We start from the raw sequence: 25,713 nt of genomic DNA on the forward strand, positions 1-25,713 counted from the left end.
TAATTCATAATTTTTAATTGTTTAATACATCCATCCATTTTATGCTGCTTATCCAGGTCCAGGGTGCATTGATTTAATTAATTATATCACTAGGAATTATTGTTAAACAGTATATACTGCTGTGAAGCACTGCAAAAATGTTGATATGATAATAAATAATTCTAGGCCATATATCGTCCCTACTGGTTTTCCACCGTACTTGGCCAGTACGGTCATGAAACAGGCATTAATTGGATTTGATGTGGTGTTTAAAACGCCTGAAAAAGTCTTAATTGAATTTGGTGCACCCTGCAGAAACCCTGATTGTGGGTAATGTGGGCGTTCCTGTGTTTCGCATCAAAAGCGGAACTCAATAACTGAATTTATAATCTAAAACTGGAGTGATTGCTTGTTATTTCCGGTGTATTTAGCCCCGTTAAGAACAAAAAACAGCAGATTTCTACCTCGTCTGGATTGGTGCTCCCACATTGTGTTTCCTGGGCTGCTGTTTGCTGCCTACCTCGGCTACCAGCTGCCTCTCTATCTGTCTGTTGCTCGGGGCCTTGCAGTCAACTACACAGGGAAGAAGAGACCAAAGACAGGGAGCTTTTTAGTACCCACCCTCCCCACCCTCCCAACCCTTCCACCACCACCACAACACACACAGCCCCACCGCTGCCCCACATCCACCAGCAGCAGCAGCACCACCTTTTTCCATTGGCTCTTGATGTTTTGTAAAGAATCCCCCAGCACACTCACACCCTCCCCTCAGCTATCCCCCTGGCCTCAGTGCCCTGTTCCCACATTGTATCCAGATGTGAGGAGGATAGTTGAGGGGAGGAAGGTAGGGGCCCCTGTTAGTGCCCCCCCCCTCCACCTCTACCCCTCAGACCCAAACACACCATCCCAGCTAAACACATTCACACACTTCTCATTCCAATCTTCCATCATGTTTTGAGTCACGCGCACACACAAACATCTACATACGGCATCATAACCTACTGCATCATCCCGCTTCTAAAACTAAAACCATAGAGATGAAAATCTGTTGCTCTTGAGGCCGACTGGCTGTGATCATCTAATCCCTGGCTGCAGAACTCTATTTAAAGAGCATAGCCGCTAATCCCATCAGATTATACCTGACCAACTCCACAAAATCACCCAATTAATAGTCTTAAGAATGGTCACAAAAGCCCGTCGTCCGCATAGAAAAATCGGACCCATTTATGGGGTCTTAATTAGGGCTGTCAATCGATTCAAATAGTTAATCACGATTAATCACAAATTAATCACACATCTTTTAAAACACTGTTCAAAATGTACCTTGAAGGGAGATTTGTCAAGTATTTAATACTCTTATCAACATAAGAGTGGGTAAATATGCTGCTTTATGCAAATATATGTATATATTTATTATTGGAAATCAATTAATAACACCAAACAATGACAGATATTGTCCAGAAACCCTCACAGGTACTGCATTTAGCATAAAACAATATGCTCAAATCATAACATGGCAAACTGCAGCCCAACAGGCAACAACAGCTGTCAGTGTGTCAGTGTGCTGACTTGACTATGACTTGCCCCAAACTGCATGTGATTATCATAAAGTGGGCATGTCTGTAAAGGGGAGACTCGTGGGTACCCATAGAACCCATTTTCATTCACATATCTGGAGGTCAGAGGTCAAGGGATCCCTTTGAAAATGGCTGTGCCAATTTTTCCTCGCCAAAATTTAGCGCAAATTCTGAGCGTTATTTAACCTCCTTCGCGACAAGCTAGTATGACATGGTTGTTACCGATGGATTCTTTTTTTCTAGTTTCATATGATACCAGGAGCCTGCTACAACCTAAAACACAACTAACACTAACACAAATTTGCGTTCACGCATTATTAACACGTTAACTTTGACAGCCCTAGTTTCAATCTAATACTTAGTCTCAAACAGAGGCGGGTGGAGTACAGCCTAAACATGGCCGTGACTCCTCATCTAGAAAGAGAGTTGACAATGGGAACTTCAAAAAAGAAAATATCTGCATTTTTATGCCAGTTAACATTTGCACCAAACCATATTGGGACCGTCTTAATCTGCACATTATCCCCAAACTACAGATGCTATGAGTGCACCGCTCTAACGTGGTTATTTAAGGTGGTAGCAGCTGGCTGCTGCTCATGTTCTAATATGACTTCTTGTAAATGCATATTGATTTTCAAAACTAGGTTTGAGCCTGGAGTCCCACAAGCAGTTGGTATGCTTAGGTTTAAATACCTGGACAGCAGGCTCCACAGGCATCATTGTCCCAGATAGATCTGAGGCAGAGGTTTTTGCGCTATACTTGAATGTTTTAGGATTTTTTTTAAGGGCTGGTACTGCCAACTCTTTAACTGAAGCAGCAGTTGTGTTGTGCCAAATTTCAGTATTTAAAAAAAACGCTATTTATTTTCATATTTAATTCCAAATGAAACAGCATTTAATACAATGTCTATTATATTAAGACAAGTTCTGCTACTAATAGTGTGAGAGCAACTCAGAATATCTCATTAGAATCAGTTCAACAAGTGTGATTAATTCTACAATAAATATGTAATCAATCAAGCTGCATTATACCAACAATATCAGATTCATAACAGTCTGTATGGTCTGCAATAAAGGGCCATTGTCATCTTGTTGTAACCATCGATCTCTTGTGGATGTCACAAGTTCAGCTCATAATTGAAGCTTGATAGAGTACTCAGAGTGGAGTTCCTTCTCCTTTCATAACGTTGTCTGTACATCTCAAACCATATTCGTCGTAACCACAATATCGATTACCGTCACCGTCTCTCTGTTCATTCTTTGTCAGCTATAAACCTTCGGCACTATTTGATTTGCTTATCTTAGATTTATACAAATACATGCAAGTTACGCAGAAGACTCTCTCTCTCTCTTTGTGTGTGTCTCTAGGAGTGAGTTGTCTCCATTTTTAGTAACCCATCCTGCAGTCTTTGAGTGTGTGTTGTGTAAAGCTGGTCCACTGGTGCGATGTGGAGAGAATGACAGTGTGTGCGTAATCCTCCGTCGCTTATTTTCTTGTGTAACAGGCCCGTCGTTTTTTCAGCGGCGGGCCGATTGGCTGTGTTGGCTGCCTGGCTTAATGGCTGTTTTTTGCTGCCTGGCTGCTGCAGGTAACTCCCGTCGGAGGCATCTGATCTCTCCAGGGGACGCTGCGCAAACACGACTGCTTGATGCAACATTTGCTTTCTCCTGTATTACCCTCAGTTGCTCCTGTGAATTAATAGTTCAACATTAAGTGGAGTGCTGCAGAGTGGAGCTGATATTCTGTCATGTTTTGCACAATTTGGTAAATGAACTCTTAAATACCTCAAATCTACATTTAATGAGACTTCTCCTCAGGCTTTCATTCTTGTCAAAATGCAAACGGCTCTCATACGGTGCTGCTACTGTAGTGTTACTGCTAATACTATGACAACTGCTACTACTGCATGAAAGCACATACCTCCAAAATTAGCCTGATTTATTAGTATAAACATACCGCACAACACTATTTCCTTTGCTAAGAGTGTATTTTTGAAAGAGTGCAGACATCGTTGTGTCATATATACAAACTGCATTCAAATTCAGGCACATATCTGCTGCCAGTTGATATCTGTGTGCTGAAGAGTGAGGCGAGGCTCACAGCTGCCAGCCAGCATTGTATCCTACAGTTTGTCCTCACTATCAGGGTCTCACAAAGAGCATTAGTAATTGATTATTGGTGTGTAATAGAAGCAATCTCAATGGGAAGGTGTATGAATAGCACAACGTTAAAAGGACATTCTGCGTGTCATGAGGACGCCACGCAACAAAACTACGGTAACGTCCGCAACAATACCACTCAGTTATAGGAAAAACATCATGGTTGGTCTTAAAATAAGTAAAATACTTAGTAACAGAAGTACGGAAAAAACGCCACTAAAAAAAACGTCACTAATGTAACTTACAAAACAAAACACCGGCCTCCTGCTTGAAAGTCCTGTGTTTGTTGGGCCCATCCACCTCCCCTCCCACCCACCATAACCAGTCTTTCTCACGTTTTATTCTACGTCACTAACTCTGATAATTTTGGAGTAGTGTGCAGGCGTTTTTTCCTTTACTAACTCTGAGCGTAGCATATTTATGTAGATGCGTTTACATCGGACTCAGTGCTAGGGATGTCACGATACCAGAAATCTAGAAGTCGATACCAATACCAGTGAATTTCCACGATTCTCGATACCAATTCGATACCACGGTAAAAAACCCCCCAAAAAAACAACAATAAATCCCCTGTACTGTAATTCAACACGCACTCTTTTATTAAAAACATTTGAACATTACAAAAAACAGAGGCATATAGCCTTTAAGAAATAAATAAAAAGAATTGACCCATTTTTTTCATTTTGGTGTATCAGCAGCATGTTATCAATCGATAGTCAGACGACGGACACTACATACTGACCGTGAACGCATCTGGTCCGTCAGCATAGAGTAGCAGGAGCAGGAGGCAGAGGATTTGTTGTGGAAGCGAAATACCACCTATTTGGCGATATTTCACATTTAATCGAAATGCTATAAGGGAACCATAACGTTAATGAGGCAATCGCCGTGAGGTGGATGGAGCCGTCACAGCCGGTTTGCACGGAGCAGCGGCGCCAGGTAGAACCCCGCAGCGGAGCCCCGCAGCAAAATCTCTACCGGAGAGGCCAGACACACCGCCACCCGATGGTAAAGATCAGAGTCAGCAACAGCGGTGTTGTCACAAGTTTATTAACCGTTGGGAAAATTTCCTCACTGTCACATCACTACTAATGACCATTACAGGCATCGTACGGTACCTTCGGTACTGTAGAAAAAGAGTACCGGCACTTTTTTAAAATTTCGGCATCGACTTGGTACCGAAGTATCGGTTCTCGTGACATCCCTAGTCAGTGCAGACTACGTGGCGTACAAATGATACGCCAAAAGCAAGAAGGGCATTCTTATTGCACACTAAATACCTTACAAATGATCGCGTCATTCAAACACCTTTTCGTGCGACCGGGCTGAACGAACACAGAGCAACTACAGAGGCTTGGTACTGTACTGTACATATTATAATATACTAATATTATACCAAACTAAACAGTCTAATTTACACAATATATGTTACTGTAGTGTCTCCAGGAAGTAAAACTAGGGATGCTCCGATACCGATACTGGATCGGATATCGGGCCGATAGTGACTCAAAAACTGGATCGGATATCGGTGACAACGGGGCCGATCTATTAAAGGGACTTTATGTAAGAATCAGAACTTGCTTGTTAACAGTGAAACCTGTGGCTAAGTCAACGACAGTCAGCGGAGAGTTTGTGTTGGAGTCTGAGTTGTGGTTGGGGCTGGTCGTTTAGCGTTTAGCAGGCACCATTTCTAACCGAACGTTAGCTATGGTTGCACACTGTTAACCCTGTAAGCGGAGCTGAAAAATAAAGGCACTTGCGAGTGTGCATGATGTCACATCTGTTGGATTTTCCCGAAAAAAAACGGGCCCGCGTTCTTCACATTAAAATCAGTCTACAGACTGAAAGTCTCGGAAGGTCTAATTTTTTAGGTTAGGTTACAACCTGTTCACACATTGACAATAATAAATGATTTCTAAGTGTAAAAACTTACATACAGTCCCTTTAAATTCAAATCTATGTTTATAAACCATATACACTATATACTGAAATTTAAAGTCCTGTTTGTCCCAATTTGTTGTTGCATTAAGACGGTTTATACCTGAATTGTAACTCCTGTTACTTTTGAAGATTTTTTTGCCAAGTCATTGGTGTACAATTTATTATTTTAATAATAAATAACAATTCACTAAATTTACATTATGTTATCTATGCATTTATTTATTACATTTGTTTTACAAAGTTAGGAAAGCAATGTTTAAGTCAAGCCTGATGTTGCCTTACATATAAAAAAATGATCCCAGTCACGTCCACACAGTGAGGCATACGGCTTATTAATTAAACACTGGTATCAATACCAAAGCTCAGATATCACTATCGGTATCGGGACTGAAAAATTTGGATGGGTGCATCCCCAAGTAAAACCAAAAGTGTGCCATATGTGAAAGAGTTTTACAAACCCTGACCACACACTGTTTCCAAGCCTACGGAGGACAGTTTCCTTCATTTAAAATAAAAACTTAGAAAGTGGACTCACACAGTTTTCACTTGACAGCAATTTGTTAGCATTAATATCCCACTGACATTATGTAGCCCATTACCAGACAGGTTGTCAGCCTGACATTCATGCCAGTATTGGGCGCTGCATGCTTCCAGATGTTGATCTGGTAAATCCACTACTGTCTAAACACAGTAACTGGTGCAGGTCGGGTTGTGCTGGTTAAGTTTATTGCAAACAGGCGGGTCGAGGAATGCTGCTTGTTTACCGACAAGATGCTGTGATCTGGTTTTCTTAAGCCCACCTGCACCAGAAGGGGAAAGTTCTTTTTTCCCCTTATTTTGCTGCATTTACAATACAGATTACAGGATTACGCTCTGCAATATTTTCCTATTTTGAAGTTAAAAGTGTTTCATTTATGTGGGTGTGTTCGTTGTTTGTCATATTTTTGCAGGGAAACATTTCACACCGCAGCTAGTAGCTGCTTTCATGAAATTTCCAGTCAAACCTCTGGAGACAGCTGTTTTCAGCCATTATAGACATTCATTTTTTTTTTTTTTACTGCTACTTGGGCACATAGATTGGAACTGCCAACTTTTTTAGTGGGAGATTTCTTTGATTTTTGTAATGTTTTTAAACTGAAACATCTGTCAAGACAGAGGAAAAAGTAAGTCAAATTTTCTTGAGAACTCACCGTTTCCCACACACAGCCGCCCACCCCTCGCACAAACACACCTACACGCCAACCTGATGAACACACACACACACACATGCTGTGCATGCATACTGTTGCACAGTGCAGTGTGGGTTGATTTGGGGGGTGAGGGGGTTAGAGTGTAACTATACTAGCAGATTGTCTCAGTAGGACTATTGGATGAGTGTTGAGAGTGGATCCCAGCCAATTTCCTGTGCTGTGGTTACACTGCAAAGAATATCTGTCATAACAAGCCGTGTAGTCTGGTATTGAGTGATTCAATCGCGCTTCCTTAAAGAAAGTGTGAGCAAGAAAACACCGGACGGAGCTAATAACCAGAAAGACGCTTCCCATCTTCTCATCAGACAGTGGTGATCAATAATCACCCCAAAAAAAGTGAGAGTACTCCTGTATGATGGACATTTTCTGCAGTGTGCAGCCCACGGCCTGCATCTCTCTCTCTCTTTCTTTCTTGCTCCTCTGTCTGCCTCGATCTCTCACATCTCCCTCTCAGTCAGCTCTTATTATCCCAATCTATCTCCTGCCGTGACTTTACATCACTATTTACCACTTATCTTCCCTCTGCTGCCCTCCCTCTCATTATTTGCTCTGCCTTTTCTACTCTCCTTGACATGCATCTCTCTTCAGACGCTGCCTTGTTTTTTTCCTCGGTATTAGTTTAGAGTTTTTTTTCCACCGGGTGGGTTAACAAGCCGGCATGATTTCATCAATGTGAATCAGTCAGCCTGATAAGACGTGACCCAGATGGGATCTCCGGCTCTTTTTATACAGCCATCCATCACGACCACGTAGCCACATAAGCTCTCTCTCTCTCTCACGGTAATGCCTGTCAGCCTGCGTATGAAAGAAATGTGTCATGTAGCCTCGGCGCGCTCTCTAGAAAAACTCTGTGTCCCGTATAAAAGACTAACAACGTTTGTTTTTCTCATCTAGCAGCCCCAGTTCCTGTGTGGTGCTTATTTTTTTGGCTATGAAATCCTGGGCAGATGTTTCAGCGCACACACACTCACTGGCTCACACGCAAACAAAAACCCTCCTAGAATATTCCTTCAGAGACTTAGGATAGTCAATAATGAGTTTGGTGGTAGTGACCATATTGAACTTTGTGGTATTTTTTATTTCCAGTTGTATCGCTTTCATATTCTCATATTAATCCCACTGGGTCTTAAATTATGTCTGTAGGACGTACTGGTGGATTTAAAGGCACATTATTACAGTGGATGGTAAAAAATGTTTTGTTGTATCTCTAACATGACACCCGGATGGAAGTGTGCTAACTTTTGCCCCGCGATGCTACGTGACGTGCGTTTCAGTGAATATATAATAAATAAAATCAACAGGGATTTGGACAATTATTATAATGTATTAACGTACAAAACAAACAATTAATATGCCCTCCTCAAAGCCACCAAACTCCATTGACAGAAACAGCCAGTTTACCTCGCTGATCATCGTAAAACACACTTCACATTCGACAGAAACAAAACAAAACTCATCACCAACTCTGGTTTGAGAGTTTGAAAGAGAGACTGAATAAGTAACAGATAAAAAAAAAAAAGAAAAAGTAACCACCGAAACATTTTCACTTTTTTTTTTACTAACTTGTTTCCGGCCCATATGTGGCGTCAAACGTGACACACCAGAAAAAAAACAGAACAGGAATGCATACTCATCTACTGGCAACGGGAAAGGAGTCTTTCGCCTATTTTTAGTGGGTTTTCCCATGTTTATAAAAACTGCATATACGCGCTAATTTTGGTGGAAAAGGGGTATAATTTACTAATTGTGGTCAGCTCAGCCTGACTGAACTCAGAACTCACCACAGACTGTTAGTTCTCTCCTTTTTTCCCCTCGTCTCTGTGGGCGAGGGTGTCTATAAAGTTATTCAAAGCAAATTGTAATGAAAAACTATCAGAAGTAGGCTTGTAATTGATGCTCTTGTTTCACATGCATGTACAGTTTTGTCTTGATATAATGCATATTTATACCATATCAATATTGGAAGAATAGTATTGTGATATTGATTTCCACCATATTTCCCAGCACTATTATCATTATAATTTTACGAGAAATATTGTTAAGACTATTGATCAATGGTAGTTTTTATCTCATTATTTATCGAAATATGTTTCATATAATGTTTCTATGACAGTCCTATAAGGATTTACAGTGTCTATATGGTAGCTAAAGGTAATTTATAGTGACTATGGCACTGCCTTATATTTGCCGTGGTATCGCACACATTCACACATCTGCACACACAGAGACGGTTCAATATTCAATCCAGTATACTCGGCACAATAACACATTTTCCAGGCGATTCAATTGGATTTTACCCACAGGTTACTTTGTTTGGAGTTGTGCTTCTTTATAATGTGTGTGTGTGTGTGTGTGTGTGTTTGTACTTTAGAGCAGTGCGTGAACCACCTCGCAACAACAACAACGGCCTGTTGGAGCCCACACATTCTCTCTGTAGTAGAGCCATCAGGAGATTTCTGTGGAAACCCTCCCATCCTGCCTGTGTGTGTGTGTGTGTGTGTGTGTGCAGGCGGTAAGGAAGAGTCAAAGGCAGATCTGTTGCCCTGTTATGTTCTCATATCTCCTCTTGACAACTCTTACAGGATGTGTTCTTCAGATTTCGCCTCGAGGTAAAGACAGGTTTTTAAAACTAAGCAAACAGCAAGTAACAAAAACAAGTAACCACGTAAATGAGCAGTCAAAGAAAATGCAAACAGACGTACATAGCTACTGTAAGAAAAGCTATCAGAGTGCCAATGCAACACCTCAGCATGGATGTTTGCTCCTAAAAGCATGTATTTATGGTCAATATAACTATTAAGGAATGAGATGACGGACACCAAAAAAATACTGTGTTGAATAGTATTTGAGATTATGCCAGTGGAACAGATCTGAAACTAAATTTCAGATCTTGAAATGAGTTGAAGGTAAACTGATAGTTAATGAGACAACAAACAAGAGTTTAATTGTGTAATTTGGATGACTCACAAAATTAACGTCGACAATAGAATCGACCGCAGACGGTTGTATTTCACACGGCAAGACTGGCGTCAGAACCCTGCGTCCTACACTCACTGCGTCTCGATGACTACCAGACGGAAAAAAGAGAATTTCAACTTTAATGGGCTCTCTTCCTGCATTTATACAGTATGATTAGTTTTAAACGTATGCTTTTGCTGAAGAACAAGTAGGCAGTGTTGGGCCGTAATGCTTTACTCAGTAGGTCATTATTGTAAAGATGCACCGATACCAGTATCGGGAATTGAGTCTGATACTGTGCTCATGTACTCGTATTCGCAAAATGGCTTCGATACAACGACACCGATACCACTTTACGTCAGCGTGACGTTAACCTCTCGTCACCATCTTTCGGGTCCTATCGCACGCGCTCACGCTCCACCTCCCCGACGGTGTGGGCGGGATGGGCCGGTCGACAGTCCACACCGGGAGCAGGGGGCCCCGTCCCTCCCCGGCAGGGAGAGAGGGCGCAGCGAGCACTTTGTCCACGGCCCCGGGAAGCACCTTCAACCCGAGCCTTTCCAAAGCCGACATAGAGCCGGTCGCGGCGTACCGCCTCGTATGCGGGACTCCCCAGCCTGCCGTGTGTCGCTCACACCCTCCAGCTGGCTGTTAACGAGGGTCTTTTGGCACAGAGAAGTACTCGTATTGGTACTCGGTATTGGCGAGTACCCAAATGTAAGTACTTGTACTCGTACTCGGTCTGAAAAAAAGTGGTATCGGTGCATCCCTACATTATTGTAATATTATAACTTTCCCCAGTAATGAGTAGTGTAAGGGATTACAATTTCCAGTAATATTACAGTTATTAACACCACGGTTTGTTTTTGTGCCAGGTAGGTTTATGTTGCAATGACGTGAACGCGTGGCAGGTCAGTGTGCATCTTCGTATCACGTTGAGTTGAACTATTAGGCGAATATCGCCTCGGCAAGCGATGGCCACTCGCTTTGCAAAACTAATATAGTAATATAACGAGTAACGTAGTTAATTACTTTTTTTACCAAGTAATAAGTAAAGCAATATTATTACTTTTTAAATGAATAACAAGTAAAAAGCAACTTTAACACTCACCTAAGCAACTTGCCCAACACAGTTGGCAGGTAACACTGCAACACTGGATCAAATCAATCCCACCATATTGTGTGTGTGTGTGTGTGTAAACTCAGTAACCACTGGGGCATCTCGCCGCAGCGAGCAGCAAAATAAAGCGGTTATATCAGAAAGTGTGACAGTGTGAAAGACTGGTGGCCAGCTTTGAGGTCGCCGGTCTAATTACACTTCAGAGAGACCGATTCAGGTTCAGTTGCAGAGGTTGTTCGGGGGGTTGCAAACGGATGGAGGATGCGCAGAGGAAGAGGAGGTAGAGGACGGGGAGAGTTTGGAGAAGGGCGGACAGTTGGGCACGGAGAGAAAAGAGATGGAGGAGTTTCAATTTAGATTTCAATCGAACACTATTACCACGAGTGCCTCTTCTGCTTTCGCCGCTATTACACCAACAAGTTGCGGCAGCGCTCGTTTCACCTCTGCTCCCCTGGTGTGTTTCTGCTCCATCCTTCTTCAGCCCATACTGCCTCCCCGTGTCGGTGATGTCAATGTGAGGGAACGCGTAGGAGGGAACTGGTTTTGCAGCCATTTGCCTGGATCTTACCCAGGCGCATCCTCCGGATTTGAAAAGAGAAGTCAGTGCGGACGTGTCTTAAACCTGCATTCTCTCTAACAGCCAGCAGGGGGCGACTCCTCTGGTTGCAAAAAGAAGTCTGATTGTATAGAAGTCTATGAGAAAATGAACCTACTTCTCACTTGATTTATTACCTCAGTAAACATTGTAAACATGAGTTTATGGTCTCAATCACTAGTTTCAAGTCTTCTTAGTAAATTATGGTCCCCGTTAGAGTCAAACAGACGGGTAGTCTTTAGGGCATGTCTACGTTTCGATTGACAGGTCACTATGGCGTTGTCTGGTCTAGGTGTTGTAAGTGCTTTTGTCTTACAACTTTAACCCTTCCACCGTGTGTTTTCAGTTCATGAAACTTAATTGTAACATTTTGGTCGTCTACAAATGTTTAATTCAGCGTTCGGTTGTACTTAGCTCCACCTTCTCGTGTCACCTCTGGTTGCAAAAGACCAAGACGGCGACGGCCAAAACCATAGTTGTAGTAGTTCAAAACCGTAGTCCACAAACCAATGGGTGACATCACGGTGACTACGTCCACTTCTCTATACGGTCTATGATCTTAACAGAAAACAATGAAGCATCTTTGATCAAGCACGGTTGTAAAATGTCAAAATGACTTGTTTAGAAATTAACGTTTGGGTGTCTTTAAATGTTGATCCCTGTACGGAAAATGAGGAAGCACATTTTGATCATCCTTACATCTACTCGTTTAAGATTATAATTTGGATTTAGGTCCATGGGTTAGAGTAAGGTCTAGGTCAGGGTTAAGGTTGTGTTCAAGAGTTCGGAGATGAAAGCAATCCCTGCACAAGAAGAGTTTATGCAGTAGGCATATCTATTGTTTGTGAACTCTAGATCATAATAATGACAGTGTAGTCTGCGTTGCACGGTGACAGCAGATCTCACTGTGTGCATATATGTGTGTGTGTGAGGAATGCTGCTGCGGTGCAGGAGGAGGAAGGGGGGGTTCTATGGGCAGGAGCACCCAGGGGTTAACGAGCGGTGTGAGAAAAACAGGCAGAGTTTGAGAAGGAGGGGGGAGGGAAGCATGCACACACACACACACACACACACACACACACACACACACACACACACACACACACACACACACACACACACAAGAAACACACTGAGTCCCAGAGGAGGCTGAAGATGGTCGGGCCCATGAGAGCAGGCAGCTCTTGTTGGCTTTAAACGGAGCTAAATGATAGGAGCAGGTATCACTCCATGTTGATCAGTTTCATGCTACTAAAGTATGTTTTTTACATTAGTATAGTAGTAATACAGTGTACTTTAAAGTAGTAAACAATGCAAAAATGAATGCATGTAAATCTCTAAATTTGTTACCAACTAGGGATGCTAATTTTGAATTTTTTTTAGCAGGTTGTCAGCTGTGTGTCTGCCCGGCGTAACGACACTCTGTCTGCCCGGATTAACGATAGCGATTGTCCGATAAACAGTGTAAGTGTTTGTGCTACGTTGGCATCTGTAGCTCTGCTGGTAGCTTCGTGCTCCCCGTAGTCACACACATACGTTCTGTCAGCGCGGCGCAACTTCAGCAAGTTTCCGACAGACCGTGTGTGTGTGGCGTTCTAGCTGTGAACGTAGCTGTAGCAGACAGGGTGTGTACACTTTATTTGTCGGTGAATAAATGCTAAACTCCTCCGCTCAAACGAGCTCAAGTCCCGAGCCAACTTCCTGTATCTGTATCAGACTCTCTTAAGGTGGACCAGCTTTTCCCCTTAAAGCCACAAGGTTTTTTTCAGCTTTTTAATTAATTATTAACATTTCTTATAACCGTTTTAACCGATAGCGTTAATCGGTTAAACTGCTTAATGTCGGTTAAATGGTTGATTATTAACATCCCTATTACCAACAGAACACACAGTTTAGTTCTGGAAATGGTGACAAATTGTGTTTAATCTTATTTTGACCCTTGTTCCTTTTTCATTCAGAAATCGAAATTAAGTCAAGAAAATACGCAATAGTATTAAGTCACACTATGCAACAGTTAGAGAGCAACTTACAGGTACACACCAATCATACTGAAAACTAATCAGTCTAAACAGGGAGCTGTTTACGTCACATTTACAGCAAAGTGTTTTGTTGGTGTGTAATGAACTCTGTACGGCTGAGAAGCGTACAGTAATCCCACTAGCATGGACCGGTCACCAAAATGTAACATGACAGTATTGACCCAAACACCTGCCACTTCCTACACACACACACACACACACACACACACACACACACACACACACACACACACACACACACACACACACACATACACAGAGACCCAGTGGACTCTTTTCTATCCAAAGGCCCTTCTCACGCAAATAGAGTCGGCAGGCAGGATCCCTTCTCAGCCTATTTATCAGAGATGGTGGGGGGGGGGGGGTTGAGAAGGGACAGACAGCGTGGACCCCCTCTATTGTTCTGGCTGGGTTTAAGGGATGGAGGGGGGGGAGGCAGGGATGGAACTAGGGATAGGATGGGAATTGGAGACCCCAACAATGCCACAAAACCCCCCACTGCTCTTCCTGCTTATGAGCATGACCTGCTCTGACAGACCAGGGACAGACCCCGACCAGAGGGGACCAAAACTATAGCATAATTCACCAAAGACCAAACTGCATCCAAGTTGGTCCTAGAACAAACTGGTCCTAGATTAGATCTAAATTAAGAACTAGAGCCAAACTACCAGACATCATGATGTGATAAGATGTGTGATGTGTTTACCAGTGAAACTAGACCATAATCAGTCATACCGAAGCCAAAACTATAGAGTTAAAACTAGAGTTAACATTGAGTCAAAATAGAGTGAATAACGATCTGCCAGTCTAGACACAATCTACAGTCAGAGCAGACCTAAATCAGGGAGCATCCAGTACAACACTGACTTTAAACACAGCTGCACCACATCATCTGCATTTAGTCTCTAAAGGATTGCCCCCATCTAGCTTGCATGCACACACAAAATGCATACATGGCCAGATGTGGTTATGTGTAAGTATGCGAGCGACGTAAGTCTATCCTGAAATGAGCACGTATGCATTTTAACAATCTAGTAATAACAATGTAGGGATTGAAAATACATTCTAGGTCAAATACTTTAAAGTATTTCATTTACATTAATAACTGTAGAGTATTTTTGAAAGTGTCCTTTTTTTGTATTGTTGTTTATAGTTTTCATATAGTGAAAAGAAGAAGAGAATAACTCTTATATATGTGTGTGTGTGTGTGTGTGTGTTTTCCACTTCCAACTGCAGAAGGAGAGTTTAGGATAAATTGGGATGGAACTGAATCTACAGAACTTAACAGCAGTTGAAGCAGAACGTTGTCTTGTCAACCACAAAGTTTGCAAAAAAGCTTTGTGTGCTCCACAGCTGACACGTTTGTCACTCTAAAAATGTCCCTAAAGCGAGTGTACGTGTGTTTTGCAAACAGCCTGTAGGTGTGTGTGTGTGTGTGTGTGCATCCAGCTGTGCTACACTCCTCTCTCTCTCTCTTCATCGTGGAGCTTGCAGCAGACCTCTTTGTCTGCCGGTTTAGAGCAGGGTGTGAGGTGAAGAGCAGTCGGTTCATAATGGATTATTGATTGGTCTGAGAATACACTGGCTCTGCACTGTGTGTGTGCGTGTGTCTGTGTGTGTCTGTGTGTCTGTGTGTGTGTGTGTACGTTTAAGACTCCATACCATCCCTTCTGTCCCACTCTGTGCACTGAATGTCTCCACTTTATGAGCAACTGAACAGAGGATAGCAAGGTTTTTTGTAAAGTGCTCTCTGTATGTTATGCTCCGTGAAGCAGTATGTGTGTGTGTGTGTGTGTGAGCAGCTCTCTGTATGGGCCGTTAACCTCTCAATGCTGCCTGTATGAAACAGTGTTAAAAGCCCACTGTGTGCACATATAGACTTTCAAAAGATGTGTGTGGACAACATTAAAAGCCCCCTCTGTTTTGCTTCTTGATTCCTCAGTTCCCCCTGCATGTATGCGTTTGTGTGTGTGTGTGTGTGTGTGTGTGTGTGTGTGCGTGTGCATTTAAACAAGAGGTCCACTCTTTATTTTTTCCCCGCTGCTGCGTATTTTTTTCTTAACCTCTAACGCTCGTCTCTGTGCCGCTGCGTGGGAGGGAAGCGGAGCCCATCGCGGCTGAAGGATGTCCCACACGAGAACGACCTACAGTCATTATCAGTGATAAGGTGACAGTGTGAGTGAGTCAGTGTGTTATGAAAGCCAATCTCCCCACCCTTGGGTGCAGGAGATTTGTGTCACGGCTGCCTCCGAGATGATTGCTACGATGAAGGTGCTTCCTGGCTGGATGACAGTGTTTTCTATCATGGAGGAGCAAAACAGTGAGGCTTAGCTAGCACCTCCTGCTAAAGCTTTGTCTGACTCTTCGTTAAAATGCTCTGTATAATAATAATAGGAGACTGCAGTAGTTCTGTTTTTAACCAAATTTGAATACTTTTTTCATATTAGTGGCACCAAATGTGTTCTGTGAGCTGGATGTGTGTCCTCTAGAGGGAGCAGTTAAGCAGATTGGAATAATGGCTGGCACAGAAAAAGACCAATTAGTTTACAGCTGGATTCTTTTCCTCCTGAACTTGTTGACATGTATTGAGTTGTTTCACTTAATAAACAGTAGTTTACAATAGTTTTTTGTCTGTTTTTCACGGTGTCATGGTTTGATATTAAACTTGGTTATTAAAGGTACAGCGTGTAGGATTTGGCGGCATCTAGCGGTGTGGTTGCAGATTGCAACCAACCGAATACCCCTCCGCTCACTCCTCCCTTTCCAAGACTGCGGTAACGTGAGCCGCCGAGTGTAAAACCGTGTTAACGCCGTTCAACTCGCTCAGAGGTCATCCTTACCATAATAACACTACTTTAGGAGCAACGGAAGTCAGACGGCGTCTGACGGTACCACGGTTTTGCAAGCGTGTCAGAGAACTACGGTGGCCTTCAGGTAACGTAAAAATGCAAAAGGTCTCTCTAGAGCCAGAGTTTGGTTTGTCCGTTCTGGGCTACTGTAGAAACATGGCCGAGCAACATGGCGGACTCCGTGAAGAGGACCTGCTCCCTATGTAGATATGAAGGGCTCGTTCTAAGCCAACGAAAACACGATTCTTAGATTATGCACTAATGAAAACATTTTTATGAATACTTGATTCCATTTCTGCTAGTCGATCCCCAGAAATGTTACGCACTGTTCCTTTAAGTTAAAATTGTGGCTTTGTGACAGCGCTACTAATGTGTGAAAACAAGTACAAAACAGAAAACCGTACAGCTGTGAGCCGGGCTGTTTCTGCTGGCCCACATGCACAGTTTGACACTGTTTGTTTCAAGACTCGCTCCAGATGTGAACCTCAGGAGTGTCAGGAACAGAAATAGCCAGGCTGCTCTGAAAAAGGTTTGTGTGCGGATGGGAAAATAAGAGTGGATTTCCTCCTCTGGCCGGACCTCAGCCAACACGGTTCAGCGTTCAGAAAGCAGAACAGCAGAACAGCAGAGTCTGAGCATGAGGGGGAGGAGGGGGAAAAAAAGAGAACAGTTTGTTTTTGTTTGACACAGCAGTCATTATCAGCTGAGTGTAGGCCTCCACTCACTCCCTGTGACTCACGGTAGGGCAGCTTAAGTGTCCATTAATGGCACGTCTGATAGCAGACCGATGACGTTCCCAACAAGGGTTGGACTGGCCTTAAGTATTTAAAGGTGATCATTTTCCTCCAGGATAAAAAAAGACAACTCATGTTTCCATCAGAACACAGCATTTAACTAAGAAATAAAACATTCCAGCTACACACTAGTTATTAATCTGTGTGTGAGAGGTTCATTAGATGGATGTCAATGACAGTCAAAGTGGACTGTTCTTGCTAGCTTCAGGAAGCCACTTTATCCATTTACTGTGCCATGTTGGCCTTTAACAAAGCTTTGATGCCTCTCTTCTCTTTTTTGATGACTCCGATGATTGCTAATCTTGTCCGTCTCTCCTGGACAGTTTCTCCCTCCTTAAGCCAATTTGTAATTTTTTCTCCCCCCCCCCTTTTGCCTGTATGGCGAGGAGCCTGCATTGTTTCCCTTCTGGGGGCTAATCTCATTACATTTCAATTTGCACATGCGACTGTCTGGTGGATGACAGGCTTACTGTTGAATAGTCTCAATCCCCCCCGGCCCTCCTGACCCCCCGATCAGCGAGGCCATTTAACAGGAAATAAGATTATTATCCTCTGTTTTTAGCGCCAGAACTGGAAGAAACTACTAAGTATTAATGAGTAGCATTAGGATGTGGAGACAGAGAGATGGAACAGATGGAGGGGAAACACTAGACGGGGTCGGACGGCTTTGTGTTCCTTATTTTGCTGATTTATGTCCATCATCACCTGATTATTTATCATGCCATGTGTCGGGTGTAAATTCCCTTAAGATTTGTTGTTCCTTGTTTAAGTGATGCGTGGAGTTCATCAATCTTTTCCTTTATCTTTAATCTTTCCACTAAAACCTAAAAGCTCATAAATTCATGAAATTAACTCGGTCAGATTTGAGGATTTTAATACTTCATAAACAGTTTGTGAATATCTTATGTAGCCCAGGCACATGAATCAGTCCTATCAAACACTGCACCTGTGTGGATATAATGAATACAACACAAAGAATCAATACGGTGTTAAAATAAATAAAACTCCTGAATGCAATACAAATCCTAATACAAGACTAACAGTCTACTGCATGCCAGCAGCTCTGTGAGAGGCACAGTGGTGCTTTAAGTCATGCTAACATGCTTCACCATCTTAGTTTAGCATGTTAGCATGCTAATATTTGCTAATTAGCATCAAACATAAAGTACAGTTGATGGGGATGTCATTAGTTTTGCAGGTATTTTGTCATTCACCAAATCAATTTTGTCCTGATGATGCCTCTAGATGAAAAGTCAGGAGATTACTAATGTGATTATAATTCATCCCGAGGGGGGACACTAATGTCTACCAAATTTCAGGGCAATCCATCCGATAGTTGTTGAGACGTTTCTCTCAAAAACTATAAATGTGAACCTCGTAGTTAGAGGAGAAGTCAAGGATCACCAAAGTCATTATGCATCCTGTGGGACCAATGAATGTCCCTGCCAAATTTTATGCCAATCCATCAAAGTAGATGGCGAGATATTTCACGAGTAAAAACTTGGTGACACGAGAGGAAAAGTCAGGGGAATCACCAAAGTCATCCGGATTCATCCCCTGGGGAACATGAATGTATGTAGAAGATTTTATGGCAATCCATCAAGTTGTTCAGTCAACTGACCGACAGAACATCACTGCCACAAATGTGAAAGGATTAGGTTTCTTCAAATGCGAGCAGAAATACTGGGCCTCTATCCTTGTTTAGATCAGCATTGATAAAGCCTTTGTTATATTTAGACAGAAAAAAAGGTCTGGATATGGAAATACATTTCGTTTTCAAAGTAACGTCAGCCACAGCTGCACTTCAGGCTGGAACAGTACTGCTAGATGGAAGCCTTAGCTTACTAAGCACTCCAGGAGGAAGCACGGTGAACCATTGTGGGTACGCTGATTTCAATAGCATAAATCTTTCTGGATAGATAGGTGGCTCTGGCGCCGGGTAGTCATTTTCAGTGCGAGAGTTTAAGACATATGATTGTTCTTGTGCTAACTTCCCTCCTCCACCACCTTATCCTCTTATGATTATGATCAATTATCCACTTATAATTAGAGCCTGGCAGTAACTCAGCTTATGGGCCCTGGCACTTTATATAATAGCCTGTAATAATGCTGTCAGTCACATTTCATATAGTCCACACTTTCAGGCTCCAGCATCTGCTGAAAATTAATACTCTAGTAAGAAATATGCCAGTGTAATCAACAAAGCTGTAACAGAAAGGGGCTCTTTTGTAATGATATTATCGATGAGCTGAGAGAGAGAGAGAGAAAAGGAATAAAGATGTGATTAACCTTGAGTGATTCTTGTGGGAAGATTGGGACTTTGCAGCAAGGAATAATAATAACTAACACAAACTGTTGATGAAAATATGCAAATTATTCCACCCATTGAAGGAAATTTATGAAGTACGAAATTAGTCAACACTGTTTACTTTGTTCTCTTATCACCCTCTCTCCCTTTCTCTTTCTGTTTGACTCCCTCCCCGAACCCATTCAACTCCAGTTTGAGAAATAGAGCAAAGCAAACTGTCTGAAGAGCCACTTCCTGTTGTGTACTTAAGATCCCTGTCATGTGATTGTGTCAGTTGAGGCGGGTGCGTGAGGCCAGTGTGGGGAGGGAATATGGTGGCACTGCTGATCTTGCTGATGTGAACACAGCCCACCATCCCCCCCACCACCCACCACCCACCCTGATTGTGTAAAGTGTCGACTCAGCCAGTGTGGCGTCAGAGCCCCCAAGCCCTGCACGTCTCATGCACATGCATAGTAGTGGTGCACAATGTCAGCCCCAGAAACATAGATAATACCCCCATCTACACTCAATTTATACTGTTAATGTTTATTAGGTCAATTCAAACTCAGATCAAATAACATTTTCACTTTTAACCTTAAGTTGCTTGTATGTTAAGGTTCGCAGTCTTACCCGAAAAGCACCAATCTATGTGTTTCTAAAGATGTCATGGATTGTATTTTATTTTTGTTCATGGTTTGCCTCATGATGATCACCAACCCCCAGGTGTTTAACTCCTAGTTACACAATTACTACACAAACATATGCAGATCTCCCTTATGACACATAGCAGTCCACCTACAGCTAGCTTAGCTCTGTATGCAAATGGTAACTGGATGGGTCTGAAAGCTGAAAGTGCCTTTGAAATTCTTTTGCTTTACTAACATGTCCTTTGTCTCTTTTCTCACCCTCCTCCCCACTTTCTATCTTGTGTCTTTCTCAGGTGAATGATATGCAGGCCATGCTATAGAGAGCTCACTCCTACATGAACCTGGAAGCTGCTCATGTGCTTAAAAACTGAAGAGATTGAAGAGAAACCGATAAGATGGAGAACAGAAGCGCGGTGGAATAGTTACCTTGATGGAAAGACCCCTCAAAACTTCCATCCACTGCTGACACAATGAAGACCTGGAACTAAGTGAAAACCGTCCCTTTATTCAGACAAAGAGATTGCTAAATCTCACTTATGATTTATATGCTGGGACTTATTTAGATTTTACATTGTCTAAATAAATGACAAAGCTACATATGGTGCCAGTGGCACACAGATAGTTTGAGCCGCTGATTCATTGACAGCGCCAGATGAAGATGGATAGATGGTGTTGCATCCAGTAACCGGAGAGTGCTAAATGAGCTGCTGTGTAAGCAGCTTGATCTCTGGATGATTGAAGGCAGATAGCATTTTAACTGACCAACAAAGGCACACTAGACATCCCTAGATGTGCAACTGCAGATAGCAGTAGTTTGAGGTTTTATTGAGCTTGTGAAAGGCCTTGTAGTTCAGTTCGTATGATGAATCCCAGAGAAAGTGTGGAGATGATGGAGACCCGGGCGGGAGGGAAGGAGAAGCTGGTTGGAGACCAGGTCAACCCTGGAAACGAGGTTGACGGTGAGGATGACAAAATCCCCGGGGCTTACGACTGCAACATCTGTGGACGCAGCTTCCCGTTCCTCAGCTCTCTGTCGCAGCATATGAGACGCCACACTGGTGCGCGCCCTTACAAATGCCCATACTGTGACCACAGGGCCTCTCAGAAGGGCAACCTAAAAGTTCACATCCGCAGCCACAAACTGGGCACGCTCTCTAGCCACCACTCCAATGAGGATGAAGAGGGTGGGGCTGAGGAGGAAGAGATGAGTGTTTCAGAGGGTCTCGACGGAGGTACGAGTCCAACTAAGAGCAGCTCGGCCTGTAACCGGATGATCAATGGGGATAGTGGTGAGGAGAGTCGGAGGAAAGTGCCTGGGAGGAGCCTGAAAAGAGAGAAGCCCGTTACCGACCAGAGGCCTTACTGTTGCCGTCTGTGTGGCTACGAGGCCAATCGAGAAGACCAGCTCCTCAGCCACATTGAAAAGGTCCACATAACAGCAGACGCAGAGGAGGAGACCACTGTTAAGGAAGAGGCTATTCCCGAACCTGATGTCGTCCAACCCCAGAGTGACGGGACCTTCCCCTGTGAGACCTGTGGCCAGGTCTTTAGCCAGGCCTGGTTCCTGAAGTCACACATGAAGAAACACGCAGGAATCCTGGACCACTGCTGTCGCATTTGTGGACGTCGGTTCCGCGAAGCTTGGTTTCTCAAATCGCACATGAAAACACACAACACCAAATCTAGGTCACGGTCAAAAGCAGATTCCGCAGAGCATCCGGCCACCATCAACGACGTAGCCCAGGATCCGGAAAGTGTCACTGGCTCTATTACATCCATCTATCAGATGTGTTCTAAATGTGGGAACCTGTTCCACAACAGAGAGAGCCTGAGGGCCCATGAAAAAATCCACAGTCTCGGCTATGGCAGGAAATCCGAGAGCCAAAGCAGACTGGGTGATGATGAGGACCCACCAGCTGCTAAGAGACGTTACCTTGACTTCTTGAACCTCCAGCCTGTTGAGGAAAAGACCCTGGATGAAGAGGAGGAGAGTGAGAAGAAGATGCTAGGTCAAAGAATCCCAGAGCTAGATCCAATTTGCAGCTATCAGGCCTGGCAATTAGCTACTAAGGGAAGGGTTGTTGAGCCAGTGGAGCCAAGTTACAAGGCCTCCTATGGGGGAGGAAGTATGGGGGAGGAGGCACTCGCCGGAGCCGCTGTGGTTTTTGAGAAGGAGAGCAGCCGTTATGTCCTGCAAGGTCAGGAGAAACGCAGCTCAGGGCGACGCAGCAGTTCCGGTTTGGGAAGCCATGCTTCTTCAGGGGACCGGACACCAGAGAGCCTCAGCGACTCTGAGTACCGGCCTTCGTCTCGCCAGGACCGACGACGATCATCTTCCTCCAAGTCCACCGAGTGCTTTGAGTGCGGGAAGGTGTTTCGCAGTCGTCACCAGATGGTCGTCCACCGGCGGGTACACAGGAAGGATGGAGGTAGGGCATCCGTGGGAGACAAGGAAAGAACTGCAAGAGACGACCGATGGGGCTCCACCAGTGATCCAGAGTCAGGCTCCCCTAGCCGGCCCAGCACCCCAGGGTATGGAGACTCCCCACCGGAGTCCGCCATTGGAGACCAGGCCTCAGAGATCGGTACCGCGAACTCTGGAGAGATTGCAGGTTGGTCAAAAAGTCCTTTTGTTATCCTGTTTTTTTCTCATACTTTGATTTGATATGATCATCTATGATCAAATGAACAATGGAAAAGCACTGAAGGATTGATTTGTGGTAAATATTAGTCATTTGGGAACTGCAGATTAATTTAATCTTTCAGTCACATATTCAGTATAAATGCATTAATGGGAGTTCATAGTGCTGAACATTCCTTTGTTGCTGTTTCGTACTCTGCTTATGACCACCATTGCCAAGTCAGTATTCTATTTGTCTTTTTAAGATACCGACTCTACTTTCCAGCAAGAAACAATAGGAAAATGTAACTGCTATACAAGTAAATGAACGGTGCACACACCAGTTCACTAATAGAAGCCCTCCCTGCAGGATTTTTTAGTGGCAGAAATGACTGTAGCCCTTTTTCAAGCCTCCCACTCGAGGCCTCTGCCTCTGTCACTCTGTAGTAAACATCTGTTGATGAAATGTGCTTTGTGTAGGTGCAGCTCCTCAGCGCCTCATCCTCTATGGAGAGGGGGCTGGAGCCACCATGTGGCAAAATGTCAGAATTACATCACTGACTTCAGCCTGTTTTATAGAGTGCTACACGCAAATACTATCAAATATGGTCAATAAACTTTAACTGCCACTGAAAATCCTGTTTACAACAGTGCAATTATATTGTGTATCACAGAGCAATAAAGCTAACAGTCAAGTGAAAGTTTGTGCCTTTCAGTGGTCAGTAGAGGAGATGGCATTTTTGGAATGCCTATCATTTTTCCACCTCCACAACCAATAAACACTGCAAAGCAAAAAAAAAAGAAAAGAAAATCTACCCATGCAAGGGCAAAACACCCGTAATCACGGCTGAAATACGTTAAAGGAAGGATTCGTGTGTAAGCAGCGCGTCAGAGTTCTCTGGCTTTTGTCTTTTAACTTAGGATAGGATAGTGGACAGCTAAGACTCGTAGTGATTGCTTCCATTCCTCCCTGTTAGTGCAGACATTCAAAAATAGCAGCAACATTTCTTCAGGCCTGATCGAGCTGTGTGCTATTTCAGGTCTTCCTGTCTCAGGAAACTCCCCTCAGCCCCCCTTATCTGTGTGTGAATGTCTTTTGCTCTCCTTTTTTATGTCTTTGCCACGAAAATCTGTATGTGTGTGTTTCCGCTTTACTCTTTTGCTGAGCTTGTTTATTGTATAACAGCCAATTATTAGTCATGAAACATAATAACAGTCCTGAACTGTAGCAGTTAAAGGTGTGGTTAACTTCCTTTATAGAAAGAAATGTACTGTATAGTAATCAGTCTCTCTCCCAACCCACTTACATCCTGGTGTCTGGTTTCAGGAAATGCATTTGGGATACAGGATCTCTTTTTAGCTCAATATATACACTGTATACAAATGTATGTAATATGAGATACAAAACTTGCAACATCAAGAGACATGATGCATTTCTTTGCTGATATCTGCTGAAATGTATTCATATTTGTGACGAAGCCAACTTAAGAATCCAGTGTTTACCAAAAACATTTTTCTTGTGAAGATGGCTTCTGTCCATCCGTCCGTCCGTCCATCCTTTTTCTCCCCGTCCCCCCTCTGACTCCTTCCCTAATCTCTACGGTTACCTCCTGTGACACTTCCACTGTCACTCATCCACTCTTCTTACCATTGAGCCAGCCAGGCTGCCCCATGTCTGAGGGATTGGTTATTTATAGAGTCACCTCCCGATGGAGAGGGATGCAGGCGATGGGGGAAAGAGACACTCAGAGGACGCTCTATAGTCGCGAATGCTCTGATGTCCCCTACAGCTATATAGCTACTTTTTTGGGAATGCAAATGAGAAGTGACAGCGTATACGTGCACATGCCAACATGACAGGCTTTTAGACAAATCAGTTCTGATTAGTTTTTAGATTGATAACATTTTCCATGGTGGTAATTATTGTGAGTCGGATACAGGATTAGACATCCGATACTTACTTTGGCAGGGCAATAAGAATATTTTGGGTGTAAAGCTATTTATAATCATGATATTCCATTAATTACTTGATCAATAACTCATTGATAAAAGACCAATATCACTCTGATAAACAGGACACATCAGTCTAACCACCCTCCCTTACTAAGACTGCCCAGCCTCAGGGCTTCACCTTGGCAGAGTCTGCGCTGTGTGTGTTGGCTAGTGTTGCCAACAGGAAGCCAAATGAAAAACAGATGGCAGGTTACTGGTGTTGTTGTGAACACGAGGAGGGGGGAGTGGGGACTACCATAATGTACTACTGACACAATCCGATCTGTTGGATCATAGGTGTGCATGTAAGATGCTCTATGACACAGCCTCTGGATCATTTTATGGTTTCATGTTCAAAACCTTTCAATTCCATCTTGAAGATTCTCATGTTTTAAATATTACAGCCTTTCACATATGAATACAATTACTTATACTACCTTGATTTCTATTTTTATTTATATCCTTATTCACTTACTTCCTGAAATTGAGCACTCTGGGGAGAGCTTAAGTTTCCCAGTGACAACAGTAAAATTCACTTTTAAAGAAAGACGGGTCACAAACGCCATCTTGTGGGGAATTCATAGAGCTGCACTTCAGGAATCAGGAAGCAATATTGACCCAATAGAGTAAACATGTGTATTACGATGGAGTATTAGGGGCCACATTGAGGGGAAAAAAATCGGAGATTTCGAGAATAAAGTCATAATATTACTAGAAAAAAGTCATAATTTAATGAGAATAAAGTCACACTATTTCAAGAAGAAAAAAAAGTTGTAATATTACGAGAATAAAGTCATAACTTTATTAGAAAAAAAGTAATTTCCTCCTCCACAAAAGAGTCAGTTTCCCCATCAGCTCCATTTGGTTCTTTATTCAGAATAAACGTAGTTTCTTGTTCAATC

General features: G+C 43.1%; 1 protein-coding gene across 4 annotated transcripts in view; it reads left to right on the forward strand.

The window, feature by feature from the left end:
- The window catches only part of LOC141779744 (zinc finger protein 516-like), a 58,139-nt gene that overhangs the window by 14,985 nt on the left and 17,441 nt on the right, over window positions 1-25,713 (forward strand). For 3 of the 4 annotated variants that reach the window (XM_074654746.1, XM_074654745.1, XM_074654748.1), the window contains exon 2: window positions 20,493-22,811. In XM_074654746.1, coding sequence (XP_074510847.1) covers window positions 21,059-22,811 — 1,753 coding nt within the window. In that variant the 5' untranslated portion in view covers window positions 20,493-21,058. Of the gene's footprint in view, window positions 1-4,463; window positions 4,725-20,492; window positions 22,812-25,713 lie in introns of those variants that run through there. The other variant, XM_074654747.1, reaches the window with a different exon arrangement.

This window comes from Sebastes fasciatus, chromosome 12, assembly GCF_043250625.1.
Source record: "Sebastes fasciatus isolate fSebFas1 chromosome 12, fSebFas1.pri, whole genome shotgun sequence".
Classification (NCBI taxonomy): domain Eukaryota; kingdom Metazoa; phylum Chordata; class Actinopteri; order Perciformes; family Sebastidae; genus Sebastes; species Sebastes fasciatus.